The 12,708-nt window shown below is 53.2% G+C and overlaps 1 protein-coding gene across 1 annotated transcript; it reads right to left on the bottom strand.

Annotated features, from left to right (window-relative positions):
- Positions 1 to 10,387: 10,387 nt before the first annotated feature.
- On the bottom strand, positions 10,388 to 12,055 carry LOC128948764 (zinc finger protein 239-like). The gene is made up of 2 exons (XM_054293528.1): positions 11,063 to 12,055; positions 10,388 to 10,577 (listed from the first exon to the last, which is right to left on the bottom strand). The coding sequence occupies exons 1-2, from the start codon at positions 12,049 to 12,051 to the stop codon at positions 10,448 to 10,450; spliced, it is 1,119 nt and encodes a 372-aa protein (XP_054149503.1). The 5' UTR covers positions 12,052 to 12,055; the 3' UTR covers positions 10,388 to 10,447.
- Between the last annotated feature and the right edge of the window lie 653 nt (positions 12,056 to 12,708).

Genomic DNA, 12,708 nt, shown 5'->3' with positions numbered 1-12,708 from the left:
GTTTATATCTATCACAGAACCATGTTTGTCTGAAATTAATTTTGGTATGGAAATCACCTGTGGATCATGCACTCATCAGACGCTGCTGGGACATTGCACATAGCTCAGGGAAGAGCGTGATTGTTATTAAATTGTGTCCTGTTCAACTGTGGTCTGTTGGCCATGAAGAGAAACTTTCTGTGCCTCTGAGTCTCACCAGTTCCTGACCCCCAAAGGACACAAACCTGATGAGTTGTGGTTCCCACTCCAATGGTGGCACTTGGACCTCCCTCCATCCCCAGAGCAGAGCTCCCTTGTCCCAGAAAGTCCCTGGTAATGCAGGGATGAAGGAAACAGGACAGGCTGGGGGATCAGGGGCAGGGCACAGCCAGGGATTTGGGGTGGTTGTGAGCCCACGGCAGGACCCGGCCCTTGGCCTTGGTGAACCTCATCCAATTGTCCTGGGCCCATGGCTCCAGCCTGGCCAGATCCCTCTGCAGAGCTTCCTGCCCTCCAGCACAGCCACACTGCCACCCAGCTTGGGCTCACCTGGGAACTGACTGAGGGTGCCCTCAATGGCCTCATCCAGATCAGCAATAAAGAGATTGAACTGACCTGGCCAAAATCCTGAGCCCTGGGGACACCCCTGGATGTGACTCCATTCCTCAGCTGCTCGGAGTGCCAGGGGTTGGATGAGGGAAATGGTGGGGATGTGTTTCAGGAATGCAAAGGGCCAAGGCCTGAGCCCCAGCCCCTGGCCCAGCAGATCCTGTCCCTCCCTCCTTGCTCAGGGCTCTTCCCGGGATGGACACAAGGATGTGGGGATGTGCAATGGCAAGGGCAGGAGCATGGGGCGGCCCCTGCCAGGCTGCTGAGCAGGGACAAGGAGGCAATGAGGCCCCGACCCTGCAAGGGTCACTTGTCCCCTCGTGGCCTCAGGCCCAGGCCCAGCAGCCATGGCCAAAGTGCTGCCCAAGTTGGCTCTGGCAGGGCTGTCTTGCAGCTGCTGCCCATCCCTGTGCCCTGTGCAGCCCAGGCTGTGCTACGGTGTCCCTGCCCTGTGCCTCTGTCCCTGCAGGCTGTCGGCATCCCCCAGCTGCCCCACCTGGCTGGGCCCTTCCTTTGCTGACAGCTCTGCCTCCTGCCTGCCTCTGCCTTCCCACACAGAGCCTGGGGCTGCTCCAGGCTCCTGCTGGGGACGTGCTGCACCACAGCCCTGCCCTGCCAGGGAAATTCCTTTCTCCTGGTGCCAGTCTGAGCCTCCCAAGCTGCACTTGGCATTAATTCTTTCTCTCTCTCGCTGTTTTCCACTATGTCAAAAGAATCCACCATCACTGAAATCGCTCTTTAAACACTCTCCTGGCTCTGCTCCACTGTCCTCAGTCTCCACCCCACTGAGCACAGAGCTCCTTTGTCCCTATACAGTGCTCATGTGCCCAAGGCCTCCAAACCCCTCCTTGGGACACCTCTGGGCCCTCTCCAAGGTGTTTCCAAATAATAACATTCAGCTCATAGTCTAAGAAAAGCACCAGAGGACAGGGCCAGCCTGACCTGTCTGTCCTGGCTCCTTTTGTCTGGGACCAATCCTTGGATATACAGAATTTGGGAGGCCAAATTCAAATTTTGGCCATGGTCCGTGGACAAGAAGGCTGGTTCTTTCCACAGGATAGAAGGAGCAGAGCCCCAGTGTTTCCAGGACAGATGAGAGGGGACCATCAGAGGCCAAGGCCAGCCAGAGCTGGCAGGTTTTATTTTGTGAGATACCCTTGCAAATAGGAATTTTTTAGGGAGAGTACCAATTTTGGCAATAGGCATCTGAAAAGGGGGACAGTTCTTTTCCATAGCAAGGAAAGCATGGAGCCCCAGTGCTCCAGGAGCTGATGAGAGACAGCCCTTGACATCCCAAGATCAGCCACAGCTGTCAGGTGGCCCCTGGGAGGCCAAGCAAGCCAGAGCTGTTCCATGTTCCCTGGGTTCCATGGGGCCCCACAGTGTCCCAATGGCCCCTTGCTTACAGGTGGCCCTGAGGTGTCATAATGCCCCCTTGGTGACATGAGACCCTGAAGGGTCACAATGGTCTCCAAGGTTCCATCAGGCCCCACAGAGCCATAATGGCCTCTGGGTCCATGAAGCCCCGCTGTGTCACCAAGGCCCCTTGGTTCCATGGGCTCCAGTGGTGCCACAATGATCCCCTTGGTTCCATGGGCTCCAGTGGTGCCACAATGATCCCCTTGGTTCCATGGGCTCCAGTGATGCCACAATGATCCCCTTGGTTCCATGGGCTCCAGTGGTGCCACAATGATCCCCTTGGTTCCATGAGGTCCCCACAGTGTCCCAGGGATCTCCATGGGAAGGAAAGAACCCAGCCCCAGTGTTGCAGGGGCAACCACCAGAGGCCAAGGCCAGCCAGACTTGACAGTACAGGCAGATTTTGCTGGGAGCAACCCTTGGATATTAAGAATTTTAGAGGTGGAATCTCAATTTCAGCCATTTCTGCATGGATAAGAAGGATGGTTCTTTTCCATAGGAAGGAAAGCACCCAGCCCCAGTGTTTAGACAGCAGGGGAGAGGCACCCCCAGGAGCCCAAGGGCAGCCAGACCTCTCTGTCCTGGCAGCTTTCACTTGGGAGCAATCCTTGGATGTACTGAGCTTTGGAGGTGAAATCCCAATTTTGGCCATGGTCAAGATGGGTGGTTTTTTCCAAAGGAAAGTAAAGCACAAAGTCCAAGTGTTTTGGAAGCAGATGAGACGTGGCCACCCTCAGGCCAAGCCAGCCAGACCTGTCTCTCCTGGCACCTTTTGTTTAGGAGCTGTCCTTGGACATTGGGCATTTTGGAGGTGGAATCTCAGTTTTGGCTGTGGGTGCCTGGACAGGAAGAAGAGTTCTTTTCATTAGGAAGGAAAGCACAGAGCCCGAGTGTTTCAGAGGCAGATGAGGGCCAGTCCTCAGGAAGTCAAGGCCAGCCAGACTTGTCAGTCCTGGCAGCTTTTGTCTGGGAGCTATCCTTGGATATAAGGAATTCCAGAGGCAGTTGCCCAATTTTGGCCATGAGTGCCTGGTCGAGATGGATGGTTTTTTCCTATAGGAAAGAAAAGCAGATGGTCCCAGGATTTCAAAGGCAGATGAGAGGTGGCCCCAGGTAGCCAAGGCAGCCAGATCTGTCTCTCCTGGCAGATTTAATCTGGGAACAATCTGTGCATGTAAGGGAATTTGGAGAAGGAATCCCAGTTTTGGCCATGGGCCCCTGGAGGAGGATCAGGACAGTTCTCTCCCATAGGAAGGAGAGCCCAGAGCCCCAGTCCTTCAGGGGCAGATGAGGAGAAGCCCTGGACATGCCAAGGTCAGCCAGACCTGTCCAGCAGCCCCCGGGAGGCCAAACTAGCCACATCTGCTCCCTGTCCCATTGGTTCCATGGGGCCCCACAGTGTCCCAAGTGTCTCCTTGATTCCAGGAGTCCCTGCAGTGTCACAGTGTTCTCTTTTCTTCTGCAGTGTCACAATGGCCTCTTGGCTTCCCTGAGCCCTTCAATGTCCCCATGGCCCCTCAGCTCCCTGTGGCCCCGCTGTGTCACAACGGCTCCTTGGTTCCATGGGCCCCACAGCTTCATCCTTGGCCCTTGGTTCCATAGGGGGCCTGAGTTTCACAATGGTCCCCCTGATTCCGTGAGGCACCAGAGTGTCACCATGGTCTCTTTGCTCCCATGAGGTTCCATAGTGCCACCATGGTGTCCTTGGATCTGCATTGTCACAATGGCTCTTGGTTCCATGAGTTTCTGTTCTGTCAGCAATGGTTTCTTTGCTCCAGAGGGGCCTTGATGTGTCACAAGGGTTCCATGGTTGCGGTTTGTGTCTCATCCACACTGAAACCCCAGCAGTTGGTAGCCATGTGCATTTCTTTCTATAGAGCTTCTGTCCTCCTGTCTTTCTGTCTTCTCCTTCTAATGCTCTTGATATGGAACATTTTTTGGTACCTCAACAACTGAAGTGGTTAAACGTTTCCAGGTGCAACGGGCTGAGTTAAGGAAGTTACTGCTATGGTGTTTTATGTTGAATTAGATGTTTTATTAAATCTTTTTCCAAAGTTTCTTGATTTTCTGTACTTTGCCAGTAAAATTTTGTGTCATTTTGACCTCTTGAGAATATATGGTTGGTGTTTCTCCTGTGCACCAAACTCCAGTAAAGGAACCTTTGGTTATTGTGAGAAACGACTGCTGACTTTGAAAATTTTAAAAGGTTTATTCAACCTTAACAAAAATGACAAGAAAAGGACTAAGTAAGGAAGAACAGGCCTGGGAGCTTCCCTCGTGGCTGCCTACCACGTGCCTGGCTCATCCTCAAGATGGACGCTCCATCTTTTATACCCCGAGGATTGCATCAGCCAACCCTGGCCCCTCCCACAGTCTGTCAGTCAACTCTTCTTTGCTGTTTATTGGTGGAGTCTGCTTTCTTGCAGCTTGATTGGAGGGTCAGGTTGTGTCATGCCACGCCCCCTCCCCGAGAAACAAGTTTTTGTACTCGCCTTCTTTCCACTTGTCCTGGATGGCTCAGGCTGGCTGATGGTAACAATAGGGGTAAAGGGGACTGTGGGGAGAACAGAGGACATCTAAACAACAGACTGCAATAACGTAATCACACATCAGTAAAGCTTCTCTTAATATTGACACAGTATTCATCCATTAATTGCGAGAGCCAATCATCTCATTAGCCATCTGTAAGACAAAGGGACTAAAATCACCGTTAGAAGGCTTGGTTCAACCTAAAATTACCCAAAGATGCCTAAAATCCAACCATACAGGCCTAAAATCATCCAAAGTGATCTAAAATCCACCTTAAAACTGCCCAGTTCCTCCTAAAACCACTCAAACAGGCCCAAACCCCACCCAACTGGGTTTATATCATCCAAAGGGATCTAAAATCCACCCTCAACCCTCCAGATTTGGCATAAAATCAGCCAAAGGGGCATAAGATCCACCCCAAAAGACTTGAAATCACTGTAAGGGATCTGAAACCCACCCTAAACCTGCCCAGATTGGCCTAAAATCACCCAATTGGACCTAAATTCTCTGGGACCAAGACCAAACACAGCAGCAGAACTGGCACCAGCAGCAAGACTGAGACCAACACTGGAACTGGGATTGGTAGCGCTACAGGATCGGCACCGGGACTAGGACCAAGACCCAGACCAGAACCAGCACCAGAACTGGAACTGGGACAAAGTCTGACACTGGGACCAGCAACAGGAGCGCTTTGGAACTGGGACTGGCACTGGCAGCACTCCAGGACTGGGCTCAGGAACGAGACTGGAACCTGGCACTTGCACCGGGACTGCTCTGGGACCGGGACCAGGACCGAGACCAGGAGCCCACCAGGACTGAGATGGAGACTGTCACCGGAACCAGCACCGAGACCGGCAGCACTCTGGGGCCGGGACCGAGACTGAGATTGGCACTGGGAGCACTCCGAGACCAAGACCAGTAGCAGCACTGGGTCCAGAACTGCTCTGAAACCGAGACAGAGACGGGGACCGGCACCGCTCTGCGATTGAGATTGACACGAGAACCAGAATCAGCACTGGGAGTGCTCCAGGACTGAGACGGAGATCGAAGCTGGCACCGGGACCAGGATCAGCGCCAGGATGACTCTGAGATTGGCAAAAGGATTGGAAATGGGATTAGAAATGGGATTGGAATTGGGATCCCTCCTGAAACTCTGCATTTGTTCCAAGGAGCTTTGGCTGCACCCCCAGGCAGGGCGGGACCCCCTTGGTTTACATCGATCTGGTGCAGCATCCTAGTCCATATGGTCCAGTTTGTATGATCCCAGTCTCTGCTCCTAATCCCTATGGTCCCAGCCTGTGAAATCCTGGTCCACGTGATCCCAGTTTGTATGGTCCTGCACAGCACACACTCCAAGGACCTGGAATTCTATTTCCCAGCCAGGAAAAGATATTCCTGCCCTTGAAGGCAAAGCTCTTAAGAAGGGGCCAAAAGCCAAGTGGAGCAAGATCCTACAGTGACATTTCACTGCCAGCCTTCAGAACTTCACCCATGGCTGTTGTAGCTCCTGCACTGGGAATTAAATTAGGGCAGGGTCTTTGGTGGCAGCTGTCCTGGCTCAAGGGAGGCACTGAGAGAGAAAAAGAGCAGGCAAAGAGAGGCAGGAGAGAAAGGAGGACACAAACACAATCAGCTTAGAAGGTGGCACTCTGCCAATAGAACTGCAACTGACTGAAAATGAAAGGGACAGAAATCAGTAACTCTGAAAGTTTTATTTGCTATCAAATACATCCCAACCAGCCAGCCCCACATAATCCCCATCCCACCGCTCCAAATTGGGATCCCACTTCTCCCAATCTCCTTCCCACCCCATCTCACCATGCCATCGGTGGAATCAAGTGAGTTTGGCATGGGATTGAGTTTATTTTAAGGTGGGAACAAGCTATTTTGATGTGGGATTGAACCCATATGAATTAAAATTCAGTTGTTTAACACTACTATAAAAGTGTGTAAGCTGGATCAATAAATCGGAGTTTGATTTATTGATCCAGCTTACACACGTTTATTGTAGTGTTAATAAAGTTCATACATATTGCAAAACCCAAGCTCATTATTGGCTACAGATTACACACCAACCCCTCCTTTTGTTGTCAATATCTGTGGTTTCTTGTTGAGACTAACATTTGTTTTTCTCATCCTGTTGTTGACTTGTTATTGACTGTTCTCAAGGCCTCCATGTTTTCCATCATGTTTTTTCTCATCACTTTACTCAAGGACACGGTGTTTATTGTTTAAGGAAAAAGCCTGAGAACTTGCTGCTTATAGCTGCCTTTTACTTTTTAACCAGCTGTATATTTTCATGGCCCCTCTATAAGCCATGTCTGAACAAAATTCTGCAACAGTTGTTTTCAGTGGGATTCAGTTGTTTTGAGGTAACCCTCTTGGCTTTTGGAGCGCAAAGAGATGGAAAACACTGCCCAAAATCCCCCCACAGAACCCACAAATCCTCCAGAATATTGTCCCTAAACCATCAATTCTCCCTTAAAAACCTCTGAAATTGTGGAACTTTAGACATCTTTGATCAATTTATTTCATTTAACCCTGTTTTGGCTGTTTTTAAGGGATGAAGATGAAGCAAAAGAAAATTGAGGCCAAACCAAAAGGAGAGAAGCAGCCAGGTGTGTTCCCAGCATGGATCACAAGGAATGTAAGTGACCAGGGCGGTGCCCAAAGTGCCTCCTCCAGTGCAGGATGGAGCAGAAGCAGTGCACGAAGCTCTTCCCGCATTCAGGGCACTTGCAGGGCTTCCCTTAGTGGTGCCTCCGTTGGTGTTGGGGCAAGTGAGAGCTCTGTGAGAAGCTCTTCCCACACTGGGGACACCCGTAGGGCCTCTCCCCAGTGTGGATGCGCTGGTGCCTGATGAGGTGGGAGTTGCGCTGGAATCCCTTCCTGCACTCGGGGCAGCGGAAGGGCCTCTGCTCTGTGTGACTCTGATAGTGTCGGAGGAGATGGGAGCTGGTCTGAAACCCCTTCCCACACTTGGAATACTCGTAGGGCCTCTCCCCGGTGTGGGTCTTCTGGTGCGTGATCAGGTGGCAGCTATGGCTGAAGCTCTTCCCACATTCTCCACACTCGTAGGGCCTCTCCCCGGTCTGGGTCCTCTGGTGCTGGATCAGCTCAGAGCTCCACCTGAAGCTCTTCCAGCACTCCACGCACGTGTGGTGCTTCTCCCCATCATGGAGCACCAGCTCCGAGCTCTGGCTCCATCTCCGGCCGCCTTCCCGGCCCAGGCTGGCTGTTTCCCCCTCAGATCCCTGCCAGCTGCGTTTGCAGCCCCTCCTCGTGCAGCATCTCCAGGGCTTTTCCTCCCCGTTGCCTTCCTGCGCCGTGGAGCTGCTCAAAACGGCCTCTTCCACCAGGTTCTGCCATGGGCATTTGTCCTCCCTGCTCTCCATGCTCAGCTCCTGCTCTGGGGGAGGAAGGACAAGGACAGGATGGGATTTGCCTCTGTGCCACAGGCAAGGGCAAGGAGATTCCCCCAGGGCTGAGCTGCAGCCGGGGGCCATGCTGGGCTGGAGATGGAGCAGCAGAGGGGAATGGGGCACTGACTTCCTCCTCACCTGCCTCAGTGTCCCGGGGCATCTTCCTCTTCCTCACAGCCTGCCAAGGGTTGGCAATGGGAAATCCTGGTTTGGGGAAAACAAGGGATGAGCACAGTGAGTTTGAAGGTCCCTCTGCACCAGTCCATCTCTACAAGTCACTGGACATCTGGGCTCCAGAAAACCTCCCAAACACCAAGATTCAGCCCTGAAAAAGCCTCCCAGGTACCTCGCCTCTGGTGTTACAGTGTTCCCCCCTGTCCCAGCTGCTGGGGTCACGCTTGGATTGGGGGTCCCCCTTGTCCTCGGTGCCCGCCCTGCCCAGGCTGCTGGGAGACCCAGCGATCCCAAAAGTTCCCTGTTTTCCATCTCCCCACTTTGGGATGCCGGGGCTGTTTGGGCTCCCGGGCTCCCTTCTCCCCTCATTCTCTGCTCTGGGCTGCAGCGGCTCCAAGGAGTCCCCCCTGCCCCTCTCCAGGCTCTTGAGGCTCCCGCCAATGGCGGCGCTCCCCCCTCTCTGGGCTCCCCACTTTGGGCTCCTGGGGGACACAGGGCTCTGCTCCTCCAGGCTGCCTCTGCCGGCAGCCGCCACCGGCACCCCCCGATGTCCCCTCGAGGGGCCTTTTCTGCTCAGTCTTGGACTGCTTCATTCTCCAAACATCCCCCCAAAAACCCCACCCAGGGACCCCCCAGGATGTCTGGGCCGGGCTCCCCCTCCCTGCTCACCAGCACGACGGGGGGGGGGCGATGATCCCACAGGTGGGGGCTGCAAGTTCAGGCAGGGCTGCAGCGCATGGTTCCATCTGCTCAGCCTTGATCCGCCTTTGTCCCTCCTCTTCCTCTTCCTCCCGCTCCTCCTGTTCCATCCCCTCTCTTCCTCCTTCTCCCTCACCCCACCTCCTTCTCCTCTTCCATCCCTCCTCCCCCTCCTCTTTCCCCACCTCCTTCTCCTCCTTTGTCCCTCCCTTTCCCTCCCTCCTCCTCCTCCTCCCTGACCCTCCCTCCTTCTCCTCCTTCTTCCCTCCCATTTTACCCCTCCTCCTCCTCCTGCTCCTCCCTAACCCCACCTACTCCTCTTTTTTCCATCCTTTCTCGATCTCCGTTATCCCTCCTCTTCCGTGCCATCCCTATTTCTCCAGTCCCGGTCCATGCGATCCCAGTTTGGTGGGATCCCAGTCCATAGAATCTCAGACCAGTTTATCCCAGTGTGTATGGCCTGGATCCATATGGTCCCAGTCTGTGCAGTCCCAGTCTATAGGATCCCATTTCACAGGGTTCCAGTTTATACAGTCCCAATCCCTACTTGGTCCCATTCCAGTTTATCACAGTCCAGTTTATCCTTTTCCGTAGGATCCCAGTGCAGGCTATCCCAGTCCAGTTTATCCCAGTCCATAGGATCCCAGTTCCATATAATCCGAGTCCATAGGATCCCAGTCTGGGCTATCCCATTCCAGTTTGTCCCAGTGCATAGGATTCCAGTCTCTCAGGCATCCGCTGAGTAGGGAACTGGGATAACTGGGGGGCACAGGATAGCGGGGTGGGGGGGAACTGGAAAACGGGGGAAACTGGGATAACAGGAAAAATGGGATAAGGGGGGAACTGGGATAATGTGGGGGACTGGGATAATGGGGGGAACTAGGAGAGTGGGATAATGGGGAACTGGGATAATGGGAATTCCGGGATAACAGAAATTCCAGGATAATGGGAATTCTGGGATCAAGGGGAAATTTGGGATAACGGGAATTCCAGTCTAACAGAAATTCCAGATCAATGGGAAATTTGGGATAACAAGAATTTTGGGATAATGGGGAAATTTGGGATAATGGGAAATTTGGGATAATGAGAATTTTGGGATAACATAAATTCCAGAATTATGGGAATTTTTGGATAATGAGGAAATTCGGGATAGTACATATGATCCCAGTCCCTATTTGATCCCAGTCCATATTTGATCCCAATCCATTTGATCCCAGTCCATATGCCAGTCTGTATTGCTCGGCATACATTCCAAAAGGCTGGAATTCCAGCTCCCAGACAGGAAAAGATGTTCCCGCCCTTGAAGGCAAATGGAGCAAAATCCTACAGAGACATTTCCCTGCCAGCCTTCAGGACTTCAGCTCCTGGGACTGGGAATTAAAATAATATTTGGGAAATAAAATAATAAATAATATGGGGAGGGTTTTTGGTGGCAGAGGGGTCAATTAAAACAGGGCAGAGGTCAATTAAATCAGGGCAGGGTCAATTGAATGAGGGCAGAATCTTTGGTGGTCACTGGGGCAATAAATCAAAGGAGGGTATTTGGTGGTCCCTGAGGCAATTAAATATACGGAGGGTCTCGGGGGGTGCCTGGGTCAATTAAATCAGGGGAGGATCTATGGTGGTCCCTGGGTCAAGAGAGACACTGAGAGAGAAACAAAGCAGGCAAAGAGAGGCAGGAGAGAAAAGGGGACACAAACACAATGAGCTGAGAAGGCGGCACTCTGCAAACAGAACTGCAACGGACTGAACATGAACGGGAGAGAAATCAGTAAGTCTGAAAATTTTATTTGCTATCAAATGCATCCCACACACCCAGCTCCACACAATCCTCATCCCACCGCTCTAACTGAGATCCCACTTCTCCCAATCTCCTCCCAGCCCCATCTTACTTAGGTGGCTGAGGAATCAAGTGAGTTTGGTACGGCACTGAGTTTTTTTGAGGTGGGATTGAGCCCTTTTGGGTAAGATCGAGTTGTTTTCACTGGGATTTCAGTGGTTTTCAGGTGACAGATCCATCTCTCTTGACTTTTCAAGTGCAAAGAGATAGAGAAGCTAGAAACATTAGGGCCAAAACAAAAGTAAAAGCTGCCAGGTGTGTTACCAACATGGATCACAAGGAATGGGAGTGACCAGGGCTTTGCCCAGAGTGCCTTCTCCAGTGGGGGATGGAGCTGGAGCAGCGCACGAAGCTCTTCCCGCACTCAGGGCACTTGCAGGGCTTCCCTTACCGGTGCCTCCGTTGGTGTCGGGTCAAGTCAGAGCTGCTGGAGAAGCTCTTCCCACACTGGGGACACTCGTAGGGCCTCTCCCCAGTGTGGATGCGCCGGTGCTTGACGAGGGTGGAGTTGTGCTTGAATCCCTTCCCGCACTCGGGGCAGCGGAAGGGCCTCTCCTCTGTGTGAATGCGATAGTGCTGGAGGAGATGGGAGCTGGTCTGAAACCTCTTCCTGCATTTATCACACTCGTAGGGCTTCTCCCCAGTGTGGATGCGCCTGTGCCTGACGAGGGTGGAGTTCCACCTGAATCCCTTCCCACAGTCGGGGCATTGGAAGGGCCTCTCCTCTGTGTGACTCTGATAGTGCCGGACGAGATGGGAGCTGGTCTGAAACCCCTTCCCACACTTGGAACACTTGTAGGGCCTCTCCCCAGTGTGGGTCCTCTGGTGCGAGATCAGGTGGGAGTGCTGGCTGAAGCTCTGTCCACACTCCCCGCACTCGAAGGGCCGTTCTCCAGTGTGGATCCTCTGGTGCTTGATCAGGCTGGAGCTCCCACAGAAGCTCTTCCCACACTCCCCACACTCATAGGGCTTCTCCCCAGTGTGGATTCTCTGGTGCTTGATCAGGTTGGAGCTCCACCTGAAGCTCTTCCCACACTCCCCACACTCATAGGGCTTCTCCCCAGTGTGGGTCCTCTGGTGCACAATCAGGTCGCAGTTCCACCTGAAGTTCTTTCCACACTCCACGCACGTATGGGGCTTCTTCCCATCATGGAGCTGCTCATGGAGTACCAGCTCCGAGCTCTGGCTCCATCTCCGGCCGCCTTCCCGGCCCAGGCTGGCTCTTTCCCCCTCAGATCCCCGCCAGCTGCGTTTGCAGCCCCTCCTCGTGCGGCATCTCCAGGGCTTTTCCTCCCCGTTGCCTTCCTGCGCCGTGGAGCTGCTCAAAACGGCCTCTTCCACCAGGTTCTGCCACAGGCGTTTGTCCTCCCTGCTCTCCATGCTCAGCTCCTGCTCTGGGGGAGGAAGGACAAGGACAGGATGGGATTTGCCTCCGTGCCACAGGCAAGGGCAAGGAGATTCCCCCAGGGCTGAGCTGCAGCCGGGGCCGTGCTGGGCTTGGAGATGGAGCAGCACAGATGGGAAAGGGGCACTGACTTCCTCCTCACCTGCCTCAGTGTCCCGGGGCATCTCCCTCTTCCTCGCAGCATCCCAGGGGTTGGCAATGGGAAATTCTGGTTTGGGGAAAACAAGGGATGAGCACATTTGTAGGAGTGTTGAGGGGTAGGACGGTCGGGACGGATGGAAACGAGAGATCTCTGCAGCCAGGGCGTGGAAGTTGCGGTTTATTGCAAAGGGCCTGGGTGCAGGGCCCTGCTTGGAGCTGCCAGCCACAGGTCGGAGCGGGCCCGAGAGAAGAGCGGGGTAGAGAGGATGAGAGGGTGAGAGAGTAAGAGGGGAAGAGCGTAAGAGAATAAGCTTCCCATTACAATACAACAAATCTTCTTCTCTGTTGAATATTCTATTTCTCACTAAGCAATCTAGTACAAGATACAAATCCTAGAGCATTTACATACAGCCTGCAAGAATCATTACATCATGATACTGTGCTACATTTTAAACCCTAAACACACCGCTTTGGACCCCTTCTGCTGAGCT

This window comes from Melozone crissalis, unplaced genomic scaffold (assembly GCF_028551555.1).
Source record: "Melozone crissalis strain CALT ecotype California unplaced genomic scaffold, PUWL_Pcris_2 ptg000159l_1, whole genome shotgun sequence".
Taxonomy (NCBI): domain Eukaryota; kingdom Metazoa; phylum Chordata; class Aves; order Passeriformes; family Passerellidae; genus Melozone; species Melozone crissalis.
Note: the sequence above shows the minus strand (reverse complement) of the source record. Positions and strands in the feature narration are given on the sequence as shown.